The sequence below is a fragment of the Phascolarctos cinereus genome, unplaced genomic scaffold (assembly GCF_003287225.1).
Source record: "Phascolarctos cinereus isolate Bilbo 61053 unplaced genomic scaffold, phaCin_HiC Scaffold_5;HRSCAF=322, whole genome shotgun sequence".
Lineage (NCBI taxonomy): Eukaryota > Metazoa > Chordata > Mammalia > Diprotodontia > Phascolarctidae > Phascolarctos > Phascolarctos cinereus.
The window spans coordinates 257,371,084-257,394,991 of record NW_027555958.1 but is presented as its reverse complement, the minus strand read 5'-3'; the positions used below and the strand labels follow the sequence as shown (position 1 = coordinate 257,394,991).

General features: G+C 36.9%; 1 protein-coding gene across 1 annotated transcript in view; it reads left to right on the top strand.

The window, feature by feature from the left end:
* Positions 1–15,996, top strand: part of PGBD1 (piggyBac transposable element derived 1) — a 33,332-nt gene extending 17,336 nt beyond the window's left edge. Inside the window, exons 5-7 of the mRNA XM_020966577.2 lie at positions 143–269; positions 880–976; positions 10,856–15,996. Of these exons, the coding sequence (XP_020822236.1) occupies positions 143–269; positions 880–976; positions 10,856–12,413 (1,782 nt within the window). The 3' untranslated portion in view covers positions 12,414–15,996. The remainder of the gene's footprint in view (positions 1–142; positions 270–879; positions 977–10,855) is intronic.
* The last annotated feature ends 7,912 nt before the right edge of the window (positions 15,997–23,908 follow it).

Here is a 23,908-nt window from a genome sequence, read left to right as displayed (position 1 = left end):
CAGTATTTCCCCCATCCAGTGTAAGCTCCTTGAAGTCAAGGACTTTTTCATTTTTGTTTTTGTATCCTCATTGCTTAGAACAGTGTTTAACACAAAATAGGCACTTAGTAAATGCTTATTGATTGATCTTTCCATAATTCAGACATTGGTGAAGACTGAGGAAGAAGTGAAGTTCCTTGTTTCAGAAGAGTGGCAGTGTTTTGACCCAGCTCAGAAGAATACATGTGGGAATGTGGCACTGAAGAATTTTAGGAACCTTGACTCGTTAAGTAAGGAAAGACCATTGGCACCACTCTAGCCCCCTTCCTTAACCCTCCAACCCTGACTTTACCCTTTTGATTCTACTCCCAGCTAATCACCAATCATTGTTCCACATTTTTGATAATCATCTTCTCTTGCTATTTATATTTGTTACCACTGTTTCCTGTCTTCTCTAAGCCTCTATGCTTCCTAGTCACCCCAAACACATCTATATCCACATTCTATTCTCATCTTCTTACTCTTCTTTTTCTACTTATAACCTTTTCTAGTAAACCTGTTCTTCATTCTGTGGCCAATTCCAAGCTCCACTTAATACCCTAGCCACATCTTCATCTTCATAAATGTTTCTTGTTATTTAAAGATATCCTTGTGTGACCCCTTTCCCACCTCTCCTTATCTGACCCTTTCCAAAGACTTTATGTCCTCTTTACCCTATCTCTTTAATACTTCTGTTTTACTTTCTCTTCTTCTTTCTACATATTGTGACACATTTTGCAAGTAAGTCATGCATTCCCATCACAACTGTTTCATTTAGATCATCTTGTTCCCCTTACCTTAGGTTTCTTTCTCCTAGAATAGGAATCAGGTGACATATGTATGTTTCATTTATTATTTCAGCTGGAGAGATCATAATTAAAGATGGAATGTTGCTTCCAAAGCAAGAAATTTCTAAAGAAATAGACTCACAAGAAGAGGTCTCTCATGCACTAAGAAGGTATGTTATCTTTGTTACCAGTGTTACAAATAACAAGTTGGAAAGCAGGCAAGACAATAATGTGTGATAGATAAGGAAAAACCTCATTGAGAACTTCAAATGAAAGCTTTTGCATGATTCTTACATTTATAGAGTTTTTGCCTTGTATATGGTGGTCATCTTTGCATATCAAAGGTAGATAAGAAGCTATATCTCTGTCTCTCTGTCTTTCTCTGACTTTATCTCTCCCGTAAATATGTGTATGTATACATTTTTCCATGATATATATTTTGGGGAGTCATACATATGTGGCCTTTGTCTATCACCCAGTAGTTTTGTTTTTGTTTTTTTGCTTTTTGGCGAGGCAATTGGGGTTAAGTGACTTGCCCAGGGTCACACAGCTAGTGTCAAGTGTCTGAGGCTGGATTTGAACTCAGGTCCTCCTGACTCCAAGGTTGGAGCTCTATCCACTGTGCCACCTAGCTGCCCTACACCCAGTAGTTTTAATCTGACATCATTAGTTATGTTACAATAGAATTCTCTTCCTGAAGTTTCCTTATAACATATTACTTATAGCAATTCTGACAAAAGAGGTTTCAAAACACGTTTTTCCTCTTTGTCTTTGTATAGATTCCTGATAAATTACAAAACACACAACTTCTTCTGTACTCCATAGGGAGAAGTACTTCATAATGAGACACTTCTCAAATATGTGTTTTGTGTATATCTGTATCTATTTGTATATGCACATATATGTATATGTGTATGTGTATGTTTTTTTCTTAATATCCACTGTCTCTTCACTCTAACTTACCCTCAACCTGCTAGGTCTAGATTCTCAGAGATAAACAACTACCCTACTATTCCCCTCAAACTTTCTCAGACTCTAAGGAGTAATACTGTTGAGGGGAAATACCTTCTCCCTATCAACATTTTAACAGTTGAGCTAAGTGGCAGAGTGGATACAGTGATGGATCTGGATTCAAGAAGACCTGAGTTCAAATCTAGCCGTAGATACTTACTAGCTGTGCAAGTCATTTAACATCAGTTTTCTCATCTGTAAAATGTAAAAAAAATGTAAAAAAAAACCCTCCCAGAGTTGTGAGGATAAAATGAGATATTTGTAAATTGCCTTGCAAATTTTAAAGTGATATATATGCTATTATCATTATTAATATCATCATCATGATTATAATTTTTATTATTGTCTATTTATATAACCAAACACTATAATGATACTTTTGGATATTAAACATAATCACTTATCTAATAAGCAGCAAAAGAAATATCATCACAAATACTAATACATTATAATCAGTGCATATATAACACATATATAAACCTGAATTCACACTCTCCCACTGATGTATTTAATATCTATAGTGAACAATGGGCACACAGAGAAACCTGACAGAGAAACACAAGAGGAAAGAAAACCTATGTGTCTGGGGGAATTCATAACTCTGGCCTTCAGGTTTTGCTGTTTTGGTCTATTCCGGAGCATCTGCATCACATAAAACTGCTTCTCTGCTTGTTGCATGTTTGTTGGTCTTCACCACTCTTCAGTGGGCAGATCCTCTTCTATTATTTAAACATAGCATTTACAAGCTCTTTCAATTCACTGTCACCCTTAACAAGGCTTTTAGAAAGCATCATGGGAGAAACAATTCCCTTTAAGCCACAGCACTGCAAAGCTCCTCTGGCTATCTCTGGGCTATAGAGATCACCCTGCACAATTATTCATTCTTGTGGATGCTGGCTTATCTAATCAGAATGGAGCTCACAGCAGACAGCTCAGGTTTACTCTTTGGGTCAGGCAAACAAATCTACCTAGAGAGAAGCAATAAAATTCCTCTGAGTGGGGAAATGGGGTATCATGTGCAAAGAAAAGCCAGTGTCATTAGATCACGGAGTACATGGAGGAAAATAATATCTAAGAAGACAGGTAAGGTAAGGCTGAGTTATGAAGGACTTTAAGAGCCAAGTAAAGGATTTTATTGGATCCTGGAGGCAATAGGGGGTCACTAGAATTTATTGAATAAGGGATTATACGGTCAGACTTGCATCCCAGGAAGATTATTTGACTGCTGAGTGAAGGATAGATTGGAGTGGGGAAAGATTTGAGACAGAGTATTGCTGGTAATAAAGGTATGCATTAGGATGGTCATAGTGTCAAAAGAGAGGAGGCATATCTGAGAGATTTTATGAAGGTAGAAGTAACAGGATTTGACAACTGATTGCATAAGAGGGGTGAAAGTAAGAAATTGGGAATGACATCTATGATGAGAACCTGGAGCTAATGGTGTACGCTCAACAGTATTAGGGAAGTTAGGAAGCAGGAAAAGTTTAGAGGGGTGGGTGGGGAAAATAGTTCAGTTTTGGATATTGTTAGTTTGAATGTCTGCAGGACTTCTAGTTCAAGGTGGCAGTTGAAGATATGAGACTGAAGCTGGTAGAGGTTAGGAATCAATAAACAGATCTGAAATCATATCCATAAAAATGATCATTGAAACCATGGAGCCTAATGATTATGTTATGGAGCCTAATGTTATGATAGATGGAGAAGAGAAGAGGGCCCAGGCAGGCCTTGGGGGACACCCATCATTTTAATGGGCAAGATATGGATGAAGGTCCCTCCAAAGAGACAGAACAGTTGTGGAGGTAGAAAGAGAACTAGGGCACAGCAGTGTCTTTAAAACCCAAGAAGAAGAAGCTGATAATAGTGTCGAGGTTGGAGAGAGGTCAAGAAGGATCAGTATTGAGAAAACGATATTACATTTGACAAAAGCATGCAAGAAGATGTAGGAAGCAGGAAAAGAACAGTTTTAATCTGAAATATGGATTGTTACCTATGGAGCAGGTATTCCAGAAAGCATGTTGGAAGGGTTATGTAGCTTTAGAGCGGGAAGTTGCGGGGGGTGGGGTGGGGTTGAATTGAGGAGGATGGGAATAAAGGAGTGATCACTGGGGATTGAGGAATGGAGTTTGAACAATGGCAATTGGGGGTTCAGAATCACTGGGATGGGGTGAGTATGACAGGGTGGAAATATGTTAATCATTGAGGAATGAATTTATCATTGTCATAGGGCTTTGATGGAGTTGTCCCAAGGCATAAGATAATTGTATGTAACTGGAAAGTGTGGGGGGGGGGCACGCAAAGCAACTGCTGTGGAAATATAGGTGTCTAGAGGAAGCACCTAGATCAGGATGGAATGGTAGAGGTAAGGCAAGCCCCATGGAGTCATAGGTGATGAGAGAGTGCCTTGAATATGATGGAATGCCACAGGCAAGGCCAGTGATGAAGGTGGAAATGTAAGGTAACAGTGAAGATGCAGATGGGGCAATATGGACCAAATCTGGTGATATTCTGTCTCTAGGTAAATCAATGCTTTTTTGTGTGTGACTATATTACAACATGCTAGGATACATGAAAGGGGGCAAGGGAAGCAGGAGGATAAAGAGGAGCATGTGACATACTGGAGTCAAATCACGATCTAGCAATGAGGGGAAGGTGGTCTCAGAAAGTTAAAGTCTATAGGGTAGTGAATGAGAAGACAGGAAGAAAGATTGAAAAGGAAGGAGGCCTTATTTTGGTGTTGGGAGAGGGTTCTACTGATAAACGTTCCAATGAGTAAAGCGAGATAGTCGGTGAATGGAGATGAAGAACTTACACTGGGTAAGGCTTAGGGGATTTAGTGCTGAAAAGTCTTCTTAGGCCACACTGGGAGGAGGGAAACTGAAACCCCAGGGGGCAACTGGCATAATTATAGGGGTCATGAATCAAAGAATGAGTGTCTAGAGTAGACAGAGGCTGGATAATGGAGAGAGAGAGTGAAATGGGGCAGGGGTAAGGGGAGGAAGAGAGAGAGAGAGAGAGAGAGAGAGAGAGAGAGAGAGAGAGAGAGAGAGAGAGAGAGAGAGAGAGCGATCCTATTGGAAAGGAGCACAAGAATTAATTTTGAAAACTAATGAATAGGACTAGTTAAAAAGATGAGAAAGTGAGGAAGAGGAAGCCTACTTGACAAACTAAGAGGAAGAAAAAAAGGGGAAGAATTATGTAACCAGAAATAAGCTGGAGAGAAAAAGGAATTTAATAAGCAAAACCCTAAAGAGAAAGGGATATCAAAAGAAGAGGATCAGCTTAAGGGCAAGAGCGCCAATCAGAACAGGACCACTATAAAAAAAAATTAAATCAAACTAGCTGAAGAAACATAATATTGTGTTTACAGCAGAAAAGGATTAAAAAAAATCATAGCTTAAAAAAATTTTAGAGAGTCGGAGGAAAATATGTAGCTTTATAGCTTTAAATGGGAATAGATTAAACAGTTCACTAAAATGAAAAAGTGACAGATGGGATAAGAAAATAAAGTCCTATAACAATCTGTTGCTTGCAGGAAACCCATTTAAAAAACAAAAAAACATACAAAAAGCTGAGAGACCAAGGTTTTCTTCACTATGCATCAAGTGAATCCAAAAAGGCAGGAGTTGCTATGCTGCTATTTGACAGAGCAAAAATAAACCCCCAAAATAAAAAGGGATAAATAAGGAAACTCTTTTATGAAAGGAACCACAGGCAACAAACCAATATCATTAATAAATAAACATACTCCCTAAATGATTTAGCATCTAAATTGATAGACAGTAACACAATAGTGACAGGAGACTTCAACATACTTCTCTCAGTTTTGGATAAGTCTAAACCAAAGGAAAAATAAGAACTAAACAAATTTCTGGAAAACTAGAGTTAAAAGAATTGTGCTGTTGTTCAGTTATTTCTGACTCTTTGTGACCCCATTTGGGTATATTTCCTTTTCTAAGATTGTGTTATTTAAGTGACTTGCCCAGGGCAACTCTAGTAAGTGTCTGAGACCAGATTTGAATTCAGGTCTTACTGACTCCAAGCCTGTCCATCTATCCACTGCGCAACATAGGCGAATCTTCTTAAAAGGGTCAGTAAAAGACTACACATATTTCTCTGTACCACATGGAACTTTCACAAAAATATACTATGGCACAGAGATATTGCAAGCAAATGTAAAAAAGCAGAAATACTTAAATACTTTATAGACCATAACAGAATAAAAATAGAAAATGGTTCAGAGACCACAAACAAGATACAGACCCAAATGACAGTAAAATTTTAAATAATGAGTGGATCAAAAGACAAATTATATAAACAACATTTATAATTTTGTCTCTAATGCTTATAATGTAAAAGAAAATTACAGTGATGAAACAATGTACCATGGGATGCAGTTAAAGCAGTCGTCAGGGAGGAAATCATATCCGTACAACCATACATTGACAAAATGGAAAAAGAAAGTATTAAAAAATGAACTGAATACATATTTTGTAAAAACTGGAAAATAAAAAAATCCTAAAATAAACACAAAAGAGGAGATATTAAAAACTAGAGGGGAAATAGATGAGCTAGGAACAACAAAAAAAACCATAGAAATTACAAATAAAAGTAAAAGCTAGTTCTTTGAAAGACTAATAAAATGATAAACCATTAGCAAATCTGATTAAAAAGAAGAGAGCAGAAAATCAAATCAACAAAATAGCAAATGAGCAAGGTAAAGTCATACTAATAAAAAGCTGCAGAAGAAGTAGCATAAGAACATAATATCCCAATTATATACTAACAAAACTGAGAATACAAAAAAAATGAGGAATACCTTAAAAAATGTAATATAAACCAAATAAAATAAACCAGAAGACCAGATAGAGATCTTAAATAACCCAATCTTAGAAAAGGAAATAGAGAGCCAGGAGAACATAGTAGACAGTAACAGCCACATTGTGCTATGACTGACTTTGATAGACTTAGCTCTTCTCAGCAATGCAAGGATCTAAGACGTCTCCAAAAGTCTCATGATGGAAAATGCTATCTTCATCTAATGAAAGAACTATGGAGTTTGAATGATGATCAAAGTATACTATTTGCTCTTTTTTTTCCTTCTGTCTTGTTTCTTTTTTCTTGTGGTTCCTCTTATTGGTTCTAATTCTTCTCTACAACATGACTAATGTGAAAATATGTTTTATGTATACGTAAAGCCTGTATTAAATTGCATGCCCTCTTGGGGAGGAGGAGGAAATTTAAAACTCAAAAGCTTATGGAAGTGATTGTTAAAAACTAAAAATTAATTAATTAAAAAAGGAAAAGGAAATAGATCTAGCTGTAAAGCAACTATCAAAGGAACAAACTCATTGTCTGGATGAATTCATGGGAGATTTCTATCAAACTTTTAAATAATCAATACCCATACTATAGAAATTATTCTCAAAAACTGATAAGGAAAGCACCCTACCTGAATTCATTAATGAGACAAACACAGTTCTAATACCTAAACCAGGAAAAGATAAACACAGAAAGAAAAGTAAAGGCTGGTAGCTTTAATGAACATTGACTCAAAAATTTTAAACAAAACCCCAAACAGACTGTAGCGATTTATCCAAGAAAACATTCATGATGATCAGGGGGATTTATACCAGGAATGCAAAGATGGTTCAACATTAGGAAAAATGATCAACATCATTAATCATCTTAAAAACCCAAACATCCTAAGCCACGTCTCAAGAGATGCAGAAAAAGCCTTTGATAGCAACACTTGTTTATGTTAAAACATAAACAACATTTGTTTATGCTAAAAACCAAAAAAAGTATAGGCATAGAGGGACTTTAAAAATAATATAAAAAGCATCTATCTAAAACCAAAAACAAGAATCATGTGCAATGGGGATAAACTAGGACCTTTTCCCATAAATATGGGACTGAAACAAGGATGCCCATTTTCCCCGCTATTTTTAATATGGTTCTGGAAATGCTAACAATAGCAATATGACAAGAAAGAAATTAAAAGAATAAAGGTAGCAAAGAGAAGATGAAGCTATCCCTGTTTTCTGACAATATGGTGATTTACTTGGAAAGTCTTAGAGAAATAAAAAATATATAATAATTTTAAAGAAGATAATAATTGGGGTAGCTAGGTGGCGCAGTGGATAGAGCACCGGCGCTGAAGTCAGGAGGACCTGAGTTCAAATCCGGCCTCTGACCAAACACTTGACATTTACTAGCTGTGTGACCCTGGGCAAGTCACTTAACCCCAGTTGCCTAATTAAAAAAAAATAATAATAATTGAACTTCAACAAAGTTACAGGCTACAAAATATTCAAAAATCAATAGCAAGCATTTTATGTATTTAAAAAAACATAAGTAGTCCTAGGAAAATCCCATTCCAAATAAATACAAAATACATATAATATCTGGGGAATGGAGCTCACAAACATACAAAAGACTTATATAAATTAAATTACAAAGTACTCCTTAAAGAACTTAAATAGCTACAGCAATATACTGTGCTCATGGCTAGACCATGCCAATATAATACAAATGACCATATTACTAAAAATAATTTACATATTCAATGCTAATTAAATAGTACTTAAAATTATAAAAATATCAAAATTCATCTGGAAAAATGAAAGATCTAGGATATCAACAGAAATGAAAAGAAACAGGAATCAAGAGGAAATAGCTCTTCCATACCTCAACCTATGTTATAAAGCAGGAGCCATAACTACCATCTGGTATTGGTGAAAGAATAGAGAGATGAATCAATAGACCAGACTAAACAAGGAAAATTCAGCAACAATAATATTCAGTAACTCATTTGATAAAAGTGGAAACATCAGTTATATAGGGGAAATTTAAATATAAATAATATACTACAATAATGTAACATAATATATTAATATATAATACTAAGCATTATATTAAATATTATAATAACAATATATACTACTTCTTTGTGTAGCTTGGATACCAAACTCCTATCAGGGAAAGCTGATACAAACATTCCTCTCCCCTACTCCTCCCATTGGACTACTTCCCTTATCCTGGATGCATTAATGTTGTCTATGCAGAAGCTTTTCAATTTCAAGTAATTCCAATTAGCTATTTTATCTTTTGTAATTGCTTCCATCTTTTGTTTAAGAGTACGTCTCTTACCCATTTCTATGAGTATAGCATGTAATCTATTTCTCTTCTAATTTTTTTGACAGAATAATCTTTTATATTAAGGTTGCCTATCCATTTAGAATGTATTGTGGACTGTCGTGTAAGATGTTGATCTGAACCTCATTTCTTTTTCTTTTTCTTTTTTCTTTGACTAGGCAGTGGGGTTAAGTGACTTGCCCAGGGTCATACAGCTAGTAAGTGTTGTGTCTGAGGCTGGATTTGAACTCAGGTCCTCTTGACTTCAGGGCCAGTGCTCTTTCCACTGCACCACCTAGCTGCCCTTTGAACCTAATTTCTGACTTTAAAGTTTTCCCAGCAGTGTTTATCAAATAGGTAGGTGGTGCAGTGGATAGAGTACTAGGTGTGGATTCAGGAACACCTAAGTTCAAATCCAGCCTCACACACTTGCTAGCTATATGACCCAGGGCAGGTCACTTAAACCTGTTTGCCTCAGTTTCCTCATCTATAAAATGAGCTGGAGAAGGAAATGGCAAACCATTCCTGTATCTTTGCCAAGAAAACCCCAAATGGGGTGATGGAAAGGCTTGTTTTATTCCATAAATTAAAAATAAAATAAAATAAAATAAATGAAAAAAGTTGCTCACAACTTAAAAATGACTAAAAAAAAGGTTTTCCCCTATATAATTGATTTTCCATTTTTATCAAACAATGGCTTGTTGAGCTCTATTGTTTCTGAATTCCCCTAGTCTGTTCCACTGATCTATCTCTCTAATCTTGAACCAGATGATTTTGATGATTGCTGCTTTATAATACAATTTGAGGTCTGGAAGAGCTATTTCTTCTTTTTTTCCACACACTCTCTTTTTTGTTACCTGTCAGTAATCTTTAGAGGTCTAGCGTTTCTAACATTTCAAAAATTCTATTTAGACACTTCATTTCTCTTTTGTTTGTATTTATCTAGATGTAAATCCCTTTGACTAAATCCAAACTTCACAGAACAAATCCCCTTAACAAAAACATTTATTCTGTAAAACTTGGACTCAGTCAAAAGGCCACCCCCAAGGACCTAGAAAGCCACATGTGGCCTTGAGGACACAGGTTCTCTACCTCAGTCTAGATAATCAAGAATAAAAAATATCTGAACTCAGTAATCTTTTATTTGATAAACTCAAAAGATTAGCTACATAGGAAATAACTGTTCAGAAAGTTTGTTGTTCAAGCCGTTTCAATCACGTCTGACTCATTGTGACCCCATTTAGGGTTTTCTTGGCAAAGGCACTGTGGTTTGCCATTTCCTTTTCCACCTCATTTTACAGATGAGAATCCCAGGGTCACACAGCTAGTATCTGAGGCTGGATTTCAACCCAGGTCTTCTTAATTCCAAGCTCAGTGCTCTGCCCACTGTACCACTTAACTGTCCTTTTAAAATAATTAGTGAAAGCTTAAAAATTATCTTTTATTTTTTCCATTTCCTCTAATTCTCACTGGCAGCTTATTTCATCTTGTATTGTTGATTGCATGGGGGAATCAAAGGGCTTAATTTTACTGATCTCTATCTTGGCATGGTTAACAATCAAAAAACAAACAAACAAAAAGCCAAGTACTGTGCTAAGTGCTAGAGATACAAATAGATTGAGGTTACTAAATACCAGTGATCCCAGCCTTTTTTTTTTTACATTTTAAGGGTTTTTTTTAAACTTTTTGTATCAATTTCCTTCAGATATCTCATTTCAAAGTATTTTTTAAAGTACATCTTTTCCTAAATCTTCCAGAGATTCTCAGCTTTTAGGGAGAGGTGAATTTTACTGTCTCACCAGAGAGGAGGGAACTTATTTCAAAGAATATTTATGCTTCCCTAGTTTCTGAATTTTATGTCATACGGATTTTCAAAGTTCATGGTGTCTTTTTTTCTTTTCTAGAGATTGTTCACCTCAGATCCTTGTTGGTCCTCCTGTACAAGCTGAAAAAAACATTGAATTTCTGAATACTCTTAAAGACCGTAATCCTGGGGATTTATGGTCTAGAATGCACATCTCGTCAATGGAATATGCTGCAGGTGACATCACACGGAAAGATAGGAAAAAAGACAAAACAAGAGTAAGTGAATTGCTACAAGGTCTTACATTCTCTGGTGATTCTGATGTTGATGAAGAAGATGAAGTTGAGTCACACCCTGCTAGAAAGAAGCAGAAAGTAACTACTTTTACAGAAAAGAAATGGATCAAAAGAGATATTCAGCCCAATTTTCCAAGCTGGTCAGCATTGGATTCTGGAATTTTGAATCTCAAAAGTGAGAAACTAAGTCCAGTCGAGTTCTTTGAATTATTTTTTGATGATGAAACATTCAAGTTAATTGTTGATGAAACAAATCATTATGCCGCTCAGAAAAATGTCACCTTGGAAGTTACAGTTCAGGAAATGAAGTGTGTTTTTGGTGTTCTTCTTTTGAGTGGATATATTTGTCATCCCAGGAGAGGAATGTATTGGGAAACTTCAGATAAAGAGCAGAGTCTTGTTAGCAATGCAATTAGAAGGGAAAGGTTTGAATTAATATTTTCATACCTCCATTTTGCAGATAACAGTTGTCTAGATCAATCAGACAAGTTTACAAAATTGAGGCCTCTTATAGATCAAATGAATAAAAATTTCCTCTTATATGCTCCCTTGGAGGAATATTATTGCTTTGACAAATCAATGTGTGAATGTTTTGATAGTGACCAATTCTTTAATGGTAAACCTATTAGAATTGGTTATAAAATATGGTGTGGGGCAACTACCCAGGGTTATTTAGTTTGGTTTGAACCCTATCAAGTTGAACCAGTCCTAAAAGCAGATAAAGATCATGACCTTGGTTTAGGTGGAAAATTAGTAATGAACTTTGCTAACATTCTCTTGGAGCGAGGACAGCATCCTTATCATATATGTTTTGACAACTTTTTCACAAGTATCAAACTAATATCAGCTCTGAAGAAGAAAGGGGTGAAGGCCACAGGAGCAATTCGTGATAATAGGACTGAAAAATGTCCTTTGATGAATGCAGAAAATATTAAAAAAATGAAAAGGGGGTCATTTGATTTCAGAGTGGAAGAAAAGGAAGAGATAATTCTGTGTCGTTGGAATGATGAAAATTCCATCAACCTGTGCTCCAATGCTGTGGGCATAGAACCACTGAGCCAAGTAAGCTATTCTGTTGATGAAAAAAAGAAAATTCAAGTAAGTCAGCCATCAATAGTTAAGTTGTATGAAGTATGTAGGTATGGTGTTGCCAAGATGGATGAAAATATTTCCAAGTACAGGATAAGAATTAGAAGCAAAAAATGGTATTCAATTTTGGTAAGCTACATTATTGATGTGGCCATGAACAATGCATGGCACCTATATAGAATCTGTTGCCCTGATACTTCTTCAAGTCTTTTGGATTTCAGAAGATGCATTGCACATTTCTATTTGGAGAATAATGCTAATCTAGCAGACTAAGCAAGATAAAGTCAGCAGTTACATACAGAACTAAAAAGTAAATATACCACGACTTCCCACTTAGAACATCAGTACTTCAATAATTTATTGGAGGAACAAATTCATTAATTTAGGTACTTCCTCCATCATTACATCCTTAACCTCTGTGATTCCCCCATAGTGCACCTACTCAATGCCCTAGTGGCCTTCCTCTGGTTCTTTTAACCCTCCAAAGAAACCAGTGTGTCACTCAGACTATCCATTATCCCTTAGTATGTACTGGGGCCAAGCACTTTTCTAATCATATTACATATCTTAAATAATATATTTTATATCAGTTCTTACAAACAAATTATCATTGGCTATCTGCTACATCCTACTAATGTCTGCTGCATCTCTCCATTGTCCTGTGGATTATCTGTGATTTTTTTTTATATTGTGGAATTTTATGATAGCTAATCAGCTTCAACAAGAGAATATTGATGTTAAGAAAGATGGATTTTTCTATTAGAGAGTAACCTGGGATCACTGAAAGCACTGCCTATGTATGTAGTGGTATACAAAGTCAATGGGTTGCCTATCCAAACTACATGCCATGAATAATAAGCATTTTCACAATTTTTGTTTTTCCTATTTGATTTCTTAGGTTTAAGAAGTCACATAGTTTTTAAAATTTCTTTTTAAATATAGTTTTGTGCTTGATTGAGGAGGCCCCCTAGTATTCTTGGGCTTGATACAATCAACGCAATGTCATTCACAAATAGGTTAATCTGGAACTCGCCGTTTCTAGAAAACCCCTCTGCACAAGACATCTTCTGTAACAATGGCAAACACCTTTCTTAAGTGTATCCATTTTAGGCCTCAGTTGATATTGATCATCATAAAATGATTGAACAAAGATATCTTTGTGGGTCCATTTGGTAGAGAATCATGTATAATTTTAACATATGCATGGGAGAGAGATCTTTGAAGTCTATATTTTGCTCATTCATTAACATCTTCTGGAAAGACAGCTTTGAAGTCTGTGTATTGCTCAGTAAGATGTATTTCTGTAATCAACAAATAATAATTATAATGGAAGCTTGTATTCTTTTTGATTTTCTATCAACTGTGTGACTCTGGGTATATGGTCTACAGTAGAAAAAAATTTCTGTAAGCCTGCCTATTGCTTTATCATATTTTCATTGAGGATATACTATACATATGTATGTATATGAATATACGTAGGTGTGTATGTATAGTTTACATAAAGATAAAGTAGATATGTAGTTAGAAGTTGTTGGTATATTTTTATCATCTTTTTTAGGTAAGAATAACTGTAATCCATTATTATTTCCAATTGTGTTATAATTCCCTTATTCCTTTATCTTAAAGAGTCAGTCCTTCAGGCAAAATATAATGACTTATAACAAAGAATAAACTGTCAAAATTGCATATAATCCTATGGTAAATTCCAAGTATTCCTCATGAAAAGGCCAGAACTGAGCAAAATTTTTGAAATACATGTTCAAGAGTCAAGAGAAATACAGAATGGTAAAATACACTAGATCAATTAAAAATATCATATGATGATGAATTATTTACTTCTAATGGAGGAAAGAGGGAATGTTCTCTCAGAATTCTAATGACCTCAATGATCTCAGAGAAAGTTAAATAAGTTAAATAGAAGGCTGTGGGATTATGTTTTCATTACATTAGAAGAAGGAAATAGGAAAGATAGGGCAGGAAAGAAGGAGGTAGTATCTCTCACAATAAAAGTGCATGAAATAAAGATTATATAGAAATTAAGGAAGAGATGGGTGAAGTGAGCATCCCATGAATCTTACTTTCACCTGAACCAGAGAAAAGAAGGTTGAACACACACATTTATTCCCACACATACAAAGGGCTTCGTATAGAAATTTATTAATGGCAACAGGGAAATAGGAGGAAGGTTTAAGAAGGAAGGAAGTACAGGGAGGAAATACTAAGCAAAATAGAATTCCAGCATCAGGGGATCCTGAAGAGGAAGTTTCAAAAATCTGTAATTAAGGGTGTGAAAAAGGGAAGAGAAGAAAGAATGGAGTTAGAATGGAAGCAATCCTTCACAATTACAGATCACCAGTGTTAAGCAAACTTCTTTCTTTAGCCATCTTTTTTGTAAAGAGGGACCTTGGAGACAAAAAGAAGGGAAAGTATAAGAATAAAGGATGTAGGGAAATACACAACTAACAATCATAAAAATGAACATGAATAGCATGATCTCACCCATAAAACTAAAGGGGACAGAATAGGGTAGCATCCAACAACATGCTGCTTAAAAGAAACTCTTGAGATAAAAATTCAGAGTTGAAATCAGTAGCTACAGTAAAATCCACTATGATTCAGGTGAACTTTTTAAAAAAATAGTAACAGTAATGATTTCAGACAAGACAACAGTGAAAATGGACATGATAAAAAGAAATAAGCAGGGAAACATGCGTGTACTTAAAGGCTAACCTGATAATGAACCAGGGACTAAATCAAGATGGTGGAGTGAGAAGAAGCACTTTATTCTAGCTTGCCAGTATCCTTTTTCTACAATGATCTACAAATTCTTATTGGGAAAGGCAAGAAAAAGTCATAGTGAGGCAACTTTGGATAAGGATTCACTATTCAACAAAAATGAAAATCCAGGAAAGTACTCTGGCAGAATTGGCTATAGATCAGCATGTTACAGTAAATACCAAGATAAGCTCCAAATGGATACACGACTTAGACAGAAAAGGTCACATCCTAAACAAATTAGGGAAGCAAGGAAAGACATATCTACCACAACTATAGATGGGAGAAAAATTCATGACCAAACAAGTATAATAGGAAAGATCACAGAACATAAAATGAACCGTTTTGATTTGGTTTTGCTAGAACAAAACCAATGCAGATGAAAATAGAAGAGAAATAGGTAACTGAGGGAAAAATTTTTGAAGTAAATTTCTCTGATAAAGATCTAATAACCAAGAAATATAAGAGGTTGCTTCAAATTTATAAGAAGAAAAATCACTCCCAAATAAAAATTATTCAAAGTCACAGTTAGTTTTTCTTTTTCTTCCCTTTTTTCTTTATTTTTGAAATTTAGATTATTATTTATTAATTATTGATTAATAGCTAAGAGTTTTAGTAATGACTATAACCAATTTCTGCAGCTTAGATTTGGATTTATTTTGTATAGGCCTTGGTAGAAAAGTTTGGAAGAGACTACATACACAATTGAAATTAACCCTGCCTCTTGAAGGAAATAAAGAAAATGGATGGAGGGCAATTCAACCTTATCAGGAGATGTTTTTCCTACCACTAGGTCCCTCTGGTGAAGGGGAGGTATCCAGTTGGAGACTTTCCAAGGGATGTTCAACTCTATGTTTTCCTTGTTACAATGAATTCTGGAGACCACTCCCCTCCTTTTGCAAATCAGCATAACTAGGTACCAATCAAAGTCTGAATTTATTTGGCACCGCTAAATCTTATGTAAATGAACTTAAGTAACCAAACTATGTAAAAGGCTGCTCTGACTATAAAGTATGTCTTTGGTGACTAACCTCTATTATTGGTAATTGCTAGCCTTGCCAATAAAGAGATTATGCTTGGACTTTAATGCCTCAGTTTCTTTTAATAGCACATTTATCACAACAAATTTTAACATTCCTTTTTAAAGTTTTGAGTTGAAAATTCTCTCCCTCCCCTCAGTCCCTTATCCACCCATCAAGAAGGCAAGCATTATATTAATTATACATACAAAATCTTTTAAAACACATTTCCATATTAACCATGTAGCCAAAAAAGGAAAGAAAAAGTAAAAAAAAAAGATACTTCAATTTGCACTAAGAGTTCATCAGTTCTCTCTCTGATGACGGATAGCATTTTTCAACATAAGTCCTTTAGGATTGTCTTGGATTATTGTATTGATCAGGGTAGCTAAGTCCTTAGCTACAGTTGATCATTGTTACATTGTGTTACTATTTACAATGTTCTCCTGGTTCTGCTCAATTCACCTTGTATCAGTTAATATAAGTCTTTCCAGGTTTTTCTGAAACCATCCTGCTTATCATTTTTTATAGCATAATCATATTTCATCACAATTATATACCACAGCTTGTTCAGCTATTCCCCAATTGATGAGCATCATCTCAATTTCCAATTTTTTCCATCACAAAAAGAACTCATAAATATTTTTGTATATATTTTCTTTTTCTTTGATCCCTTTGGGATACAGACTTAGTAGTAGTATTGCTGGGTCAAAGGGCTATGTATGCCCTTTTTTTTTTTATTGCCCTTTGGTCATAGTTCCCAACTGTTCTCCAGAATGGTTGGAACAATGCAAACTCCAGCAACAGTGAATTATTGTACTAGTTTTTCCACATCCCCTCCAGAATATGTCATTTTCCTTTTCTGTCATGTTAGCCAAACTGATAGGTGTAGAGTGGTACCTCAAAGTTGTTTTAATTTGCATTTCTTTAACCTTTAGTAAAAATAGAGTGGTATGAAAAAGAGTCTGGTTAATAGAGCATTTTTATATGACTATTGATAGTTTTGATTTCTTCTTCTGGAAACTGCCTGCTCATATTTTTTGGCCATTTGTCAATTTGGGAATAGCTCTTATTTTAATAAATTTGACTCAGTTTACTATATACTTGAGAAATGAGGCCTTTATCAGAAAAACTTGCTGTAAAATTTCCCCCCAATTTTCTGCTTTTATTCTAATTTTGGCTGCATTGATTTTGTTTGTGCAAAACCTTTTTTAATTTCATGTAATCAAAATTATCCATTTTATTTGATGTAATACTCTCTATCTTTTGTTTGGTCATAAATTTTTCCCTTATTCATAGATCTGGCAGGTGAAATTTTCTACACTCCCCTAATTTGTTTATGATATCACCCTTATGTGATGTACCCTTTTGTGTACCCATTTTGACATTTTCTTGGTATACAGTGTGAGATGTTGGTCTATCCAGGGATGGGGAACCCGAGGCCTCAAGGCCACATGTGGCCATCTAGGTGCTCAAGCTCAGCCTTTTGACAGAACCCAGACTTCACAGAACAAATCCCCTTAATAAATGAATTTGTTCTGTAAAACTTGGACTTGGTCAAAAGGCCCCACTCAAGGACCTAGATGGCCACATGTGGCCTTAAGGCTGCAGGTTCCCCACCCCTGGTATTATACCTAATTTCTACCAAACTACTTTCCAGCTTTCCTGACAATTTTTGTTAGTGAGTACTTTTCCCAAAAGTTTGAATCAGACAGAGAGGACTGCTGACACTACAAGGAACACCCGAGCATGTAGGGAGAAGCTATGTACCAGATCAAGTGAAGGTCCCAGACTCATAATAAGGGTTCCACATGGAAAGAGGTGCCAACTGTTAGCTTTGACCTGCACTACCTAATTCAGTGAAGATTGCAAAAAGAGACTTTCACCCAGCAGTGGCCTTCCAAGCTAAGGAACTGCCTCAGGACCTACACTGAGAGACAAGTTCAGAAGGAAACAACAATATGAGTTTGACCCCAGGAACAGAACACGGTCTCAGTTCCAGCTTCTAGCCAATTCTGCAGTCTGCAGAGGACTGACCAGAGCAGCAATCTCAGACTAAAAGGGAACCTGCGGTTCTGTCACTCAGAGTCAGAAGAACTTCCAAGCTGACCACTCCAAGACATTCTATTGTTGTTCAGACCCAAACTAAGATCAGGAACTTGTAAAGCCCAGACAATGACAGTAACAGTTTTACTTTGCCCTCAATCAGACCTTTGGGAACACTGAAAATCTACAGGTCCCCAGCCTTAGCTGTTCCTGAGATCCTAGAATAACCCAACAATCAATAGCCCAAGCAAGCAGCAAGAATGTCAGCCCAGACCTTCCCTTCACAAGTACACAGAACCTGGCCCTAATATCACATATGAAGTCACAAAATAAACTAGAAGAATGAGCAAACAAAAAACAATGTCTTATAGAAAGTGATGACAGGGATACTCAAGACACAAACCCAGAAGAAGAATATGACTCCAAAATATATTCAAGACTTCCGCTTCTGGGAGCCAAGATGGCGGAGTAAAAAGGTAGTCACTCTCACCCTCTCCTATCAACCTTTAAAAACCCAGAAAATATCACCCCAGGGAAAAAGAAACACAAAACTCTGGAACAGCTGAACTAGAAGAAAGACAGGGAACAGCAGTGCAGCAGCCCAGCAAACGGGTCTCCCAGTGCCTCAGCAAAAATAAGTGAAGCAGCACTACAAAGGGCCCAGGTGGATAAGCACCCTGCAGCATTCATCTGAAAGGAGCTGAAGAAAGCTACCTAAAGTCTTCCTAAAGTCTGAGCCTTGCTGATTCCAGCCCAACACCATGTAAGCTGTCAGAACCTCCAACTGTCAACCAGGAAGAGATCCTGAAGCCCAGGTCATAGAGCAGGCAAACACCAACACTTGGACCTCCTAATGCCTCAATGAGGGCAGAGCGAATGGGTGGAAGCCAGCTCAGAAAACCACCAGGTGCCTCGACACTCTACTGCAAAGGAATCTCCCAGTGCATTAGCAGAAACGAGGGAGATAGCACTGCAAGGGTTCCCCGGGCAGATAAACACCCAGCAGCACCCACCTAAAAGGAGCTGAAGAAAGCTAAAGGAAAGGAAAAGCAGGCAACCTAGGATTGCCTGAAAGTTCCAGCCTTGCTGATTCTAGCCCAATACGAGGTAAGCTGCCAGAAACCTACAGCCTCCAATTGCCAACATAAGAGGCCCCAGCACACAAAGCCAGTGACCAAGACCTAGGCTCCCAACACAAGAAGCTTGGGTCAGTGCCCTCTGTTCCCCAGCAGGAGAGCTCAATCTCTTTAAAGGCCAGGGAATAAAGAAAAACCATGAGTAAAAAGAAACGTACCATAGATTCATATTATGAGAAGAGTGAAGATCAAGACAGAAATTCTGAAGAGGACAACATTGTCAACAAACCCACATCTGCAACATCAAAAGGGAATATGAACTGGTCTGAAGCCCAAAAAGCCTTCTTAGAAGAGCTCAAGAAGGATTTTAAAAGTCTAATGAGAGAGGTAGAAGAGTCCTTCAAAAATACAATTGGCCAATTGGAAAAAAAGCACACTGAAGAAAACAAGTCCCTAAAAAGCACAATTGGCAAACTGGAAAAAGAGTACACTGAAGAAAACAAATCCCTTAAAAATACAATTGGCCAATTGGAGAAGGAAGTACAAAAACTAACAGAAGAAAACAATCTGTTAAAAACTAGAATTGGACAAATGGAAACTAATGACTCTATGAGAGCAAGAATCAGTCAAACAGAAACAAAAGAATAAAAAAAAGATGAAAACATAAAATACCTCATCGGTAAAACAACAGATCTGGAAAATCGATCTAGGAGAGACAATTTAAAAATCATTGGACTACCTGAAAATCATGATGAAAAAAAGAGCCTGGACAGTATCTTTCAGGAAATCATAAAGGAAAACCGCCCGGAAGTCCTAGAACCTGAAGGTAAAATAACCATAGAAAGAATATACCTGTCACAACCTCAAAGAGATCCCAAATTGACAACGCCAAGGAATATAATAGCAAAATTCCAAAATTACCAGATGAAAGAGAAGGTGCTGCAAGCAACCAGAAAGAAACAATTTAAATATCATGGAACCACAGTCAGGATTACACAGAACCTTGCAGCTTCTACATTAAAAGACTGCAGGGCGTGGAACATGATATTGAGTAAGGCAAAGGAGCTTGGACTACAGCCAAGGATCAACTACCCTGCAAAAATGAGCATGATTTTTCAAGGGAGGAAATGGATATTCAACGAAAGAGGGGACTTCCAAGCCTTCCTGACAAAAAGACCAGAGATCAACAAAAAATTTGATCTTCAAGTACAAGATTCAAGAAAGACATGAAAAGGTAAATGGGACAGAAAGATACAATATGTTGTTAATAAGGGTGGACTGTTTACATCCCTACAAGGGAAGATGACATTTGCATCTCTTGAGAACTGAGTATACATAAAGGGGGTGGATATTAGTTAACTTTGATGTAATGATTAAAAAAAAATCTAATCAAGTGGGTTAAATGGATCCAAGTAAGTGGATTAGTCTGATCTTAGAAAATGTACTGAGAAAAGAGGAGGCAGACAAGGGTAAATTACATTACAGGAAAAGACACAAAATCCTATTACAGCAGAGGGAAAGAAGGGGGGGGGGGAGCATTGTTTGAAACTTACTCTCATCAGATTTGGCTCAAGAAGGGAATAACATAATCAGTTAGTTATAGAAATCTAACTTGCCCTATAGGCAGTAGGAGGGAAAAGGGGAAAGAAAAAGGAGGGGGGAATAGAAGGGAGGGAAGAAGCAGTAAGGCTAAAGGGGAAGAAAAGGGAAAGGGAGGGAGGGACTGAAGGAGGCGGTGGTCAAAAGCAAAACACTTATAACTTCACTAATGGGAAAATATGTTTAATAGGAAGGTAAATGTATAGCATATATCAGGTTGTGCACCGTCTTGGGGAGGAAGGGGGAGAAAAATTTTAAACTCAAAAGCATATGGAAGTGGTTGTCAATAAATCAAAATAAATTAATAAAATAAATTTAAAAAAATATATTCAAGTAAAATATTAAAGAAAAACATAGTTTGGGCACAAATGCAATTAGAATTTCTGGATGAAGAAAGAGTTTACAAAGTTAAAATATATTTAATCAACTAAATAATAGCACCAGAGGAAAAAATGGAAAAGATATGAGAGCTATGGAAGAAAGAATTGGAAAGGGTTTAGCACTAGAGATACAAAATCTTGCCCAAGCAACAAACTCTTTGAAAATTTTTTGACACAAACAGAAGTCAATGACACCATGAAACAACAAGAAATATTAAAATAATGTCAGAAAGCTAGAAAAAAAACAGAAGAAAATATACAGTATCTCAGCAAAAACAACTAATCTGGAAAACAGATTGAGTGGGGGGGGAAATCTAAGAATCATTGGACTATCTGAATGCTATAACAAAAAAAAAAAGAGCTAAGACATCATATTTCAAGAAATTTTTTTAAAACTCCCCAGATATCTTGGAAACAGAGGGCAAAGTAGAAATAGAAAGAATCCCACTGGTTACCTCCTAGGAAAAAGAAAAACCCAAAATAAAAACTCCCAGGAACAATATAGCCAAAATCTAGTTTCCAGGTTTAAAAAAAAAAAGAATACTATAGCCAGAAAGAAAGAATTCAAGCAACTGAGGAGCCACTGTCAGGATCACTCATGATGTAGTAGCCACTTCTATAAAGGAGCTAAGAGTCTGGAATACTATATTTAAGAAGGCAAAGCAAATAGGCTTACAATCAAGAACAATTTACCCAGCAAAACTGAATAGAATACTGGGGGGGAGGGGCGGGGAGGAATGGACATTTAATGAGAAAACTTCCAAGCATTTCTGATGAGAAGATCAAACCTACATAGAAATTTTAAATTTCAAACACAGGAGTTAAGAGAAACATTAAAAAGTAAGCACAAATAAATGATGATAAAGGACTAAATAAGGACAAATTGCAAATATTCTAACCCTGACCTATGTTCAAAAATCAGTGACTATGTGAGAAGTGTCATCCTGGTATTTCTCTTATTTTCTGTTCCTTCTTTATATAGGTATACCTACTATAAGCTATAAAGATTTGGCCTCACCCACTGATGGTGATAGAATCTGAACCCCTAAAAAAGAAAAGACTTATGTCTTTGGGATCTGGACCCCAAAAAAGAAAAAGTCCTGCCCTTTCCCACATGGCCCAGGTCTCTGGGGCAACTTGCCCTTCTCAGTTAATCCTTTCATTGTGGCTCTACACCCAAACCTCCAATTATCTGTTACCTCTAACCTAGCCCAGCCTTACCTCCAGATCCAGCCACTTCCCACCCTTAATTGTCAGTCCTTTTCAATTCCCAAAAAATTCACCTCTGGTTTATCTTTTACAAAATTGAAAAAAAATTTAGTTTCCCTAAAGAACTTAAAAAGAAAAGGCTTGTGTTCTTTTGCAACACAGCTTGGCCTCAGTATCACCTGGAGGACCAAGAAACATCGCCCATTTGTGGGTCTTCATAATACAGTACTCTCTTATAGCTAGATTTATACTGTCGCCAAGAAGGGAGATGGATGGGAATACTCTGTGTAATGGCCTTCATGGAGCTCTCTTGGGACTCCATTCTCAGAAAAGATTGTAAGATGCTTGTAGCTAGAGCCACCCCACAAAAAGGGAATGGGGGCCAATTATCTTCTTGTGGACTCCAGGGCTTCAGCCCCCTGCCTTCTCTGCCTCTGATCCCACCATTTCCCCAGCTCCTATCCCCACCCCATTCTCCCCTGGCTCCCCCTGCTGCTCCCTATTCTCGTTTCCAGTCTCATTCACCTTGCACATCTCCTACCCTGCATCTATGTTTTGGCCTTTCCACAGTCATTTTTAATTTCCACCAGGGAAACTGTTTTTGTCTATGCTCCTTTTGTGCCTTTTTGGTCCTTGTTTGCTTCACCTCCTTGCTAGGTCTGCCTCCTCCGGGGTAAGAGCAATCAACTTCTAGATGACTGCTCAGGCTATATACCAAACTCCGACCGAATCCAAGGTCTAAACACCTAAAGCCCACTGGACCTGACAACCATTAAGGTTGCAAAGTCTGACCCCTTTAACGGAACCCAGAAAGGCGGGGACAGCTCTGTCTCTTGCCAGCAGGAAGCAGTTTCAGAAGCTGAGACTTTCGCCCTTACCCCAAAAGAATTTGGGTCCCATTTGTTTGAGGGGGGAATGATGGAGACGGGATCTGAACCCCTAAAAGGAAAAGACCATGTCTTTGGGATCTGGACTCAAAAAAAGAATAGCCCTGGACTTTCCCACGTGGCCCAGGTCTCTGGCATTCACCTGGGACAACTGGCCCTTCTCAATTAATCCTTTCATTGTGACCCCATGCCCAAACTTCCAAAACTTTATTACCTCTAACCTAGCCCAGCCTTACCTCCAGATCACTCCCGGCCACTTCCCATCCTTAATTCCTTTTGGCCCCTTCTCTTATCCCACAGTCTTCTGTAAAAAAGATCCATCTTGCCTCCATTAAGGTGCTCAGATTCTTAAAATCTGGCCAATAGTACAGACTCACTAGGAATCTTGCTCACCCCAACCAGTGTTCTAATAAACCTTGTCTTTGGCCGTAAGATGGCTTGGGTCAAATTCATTCGAGGCAGGACCTGTGTTGCTTGCCCTTGAATTTCAGGGTTCCCAGCACCCCTAAACCTCAATACCACCATATGGATCAGGACTGGGTACTTCTGAGGGATCTAGAAATCTTCCTGAGATTTCTCTTTTTCGGCTTCCCATATTTGGTCATTACTTTAGGGAGCCATCACTTTGCTTACGTTGCTTTATTTGTTTTGTTTTTGTTATCTTTCTGTTTTAGTGTTTCTTTTCTTCTTGTTGGCTTCCTATTCAGGGCTTCTCACATCCCCAAGGATGTAGTAACAACTCTAAAACTATTTCAGTGACGAAAGGTCCTCTAGAGC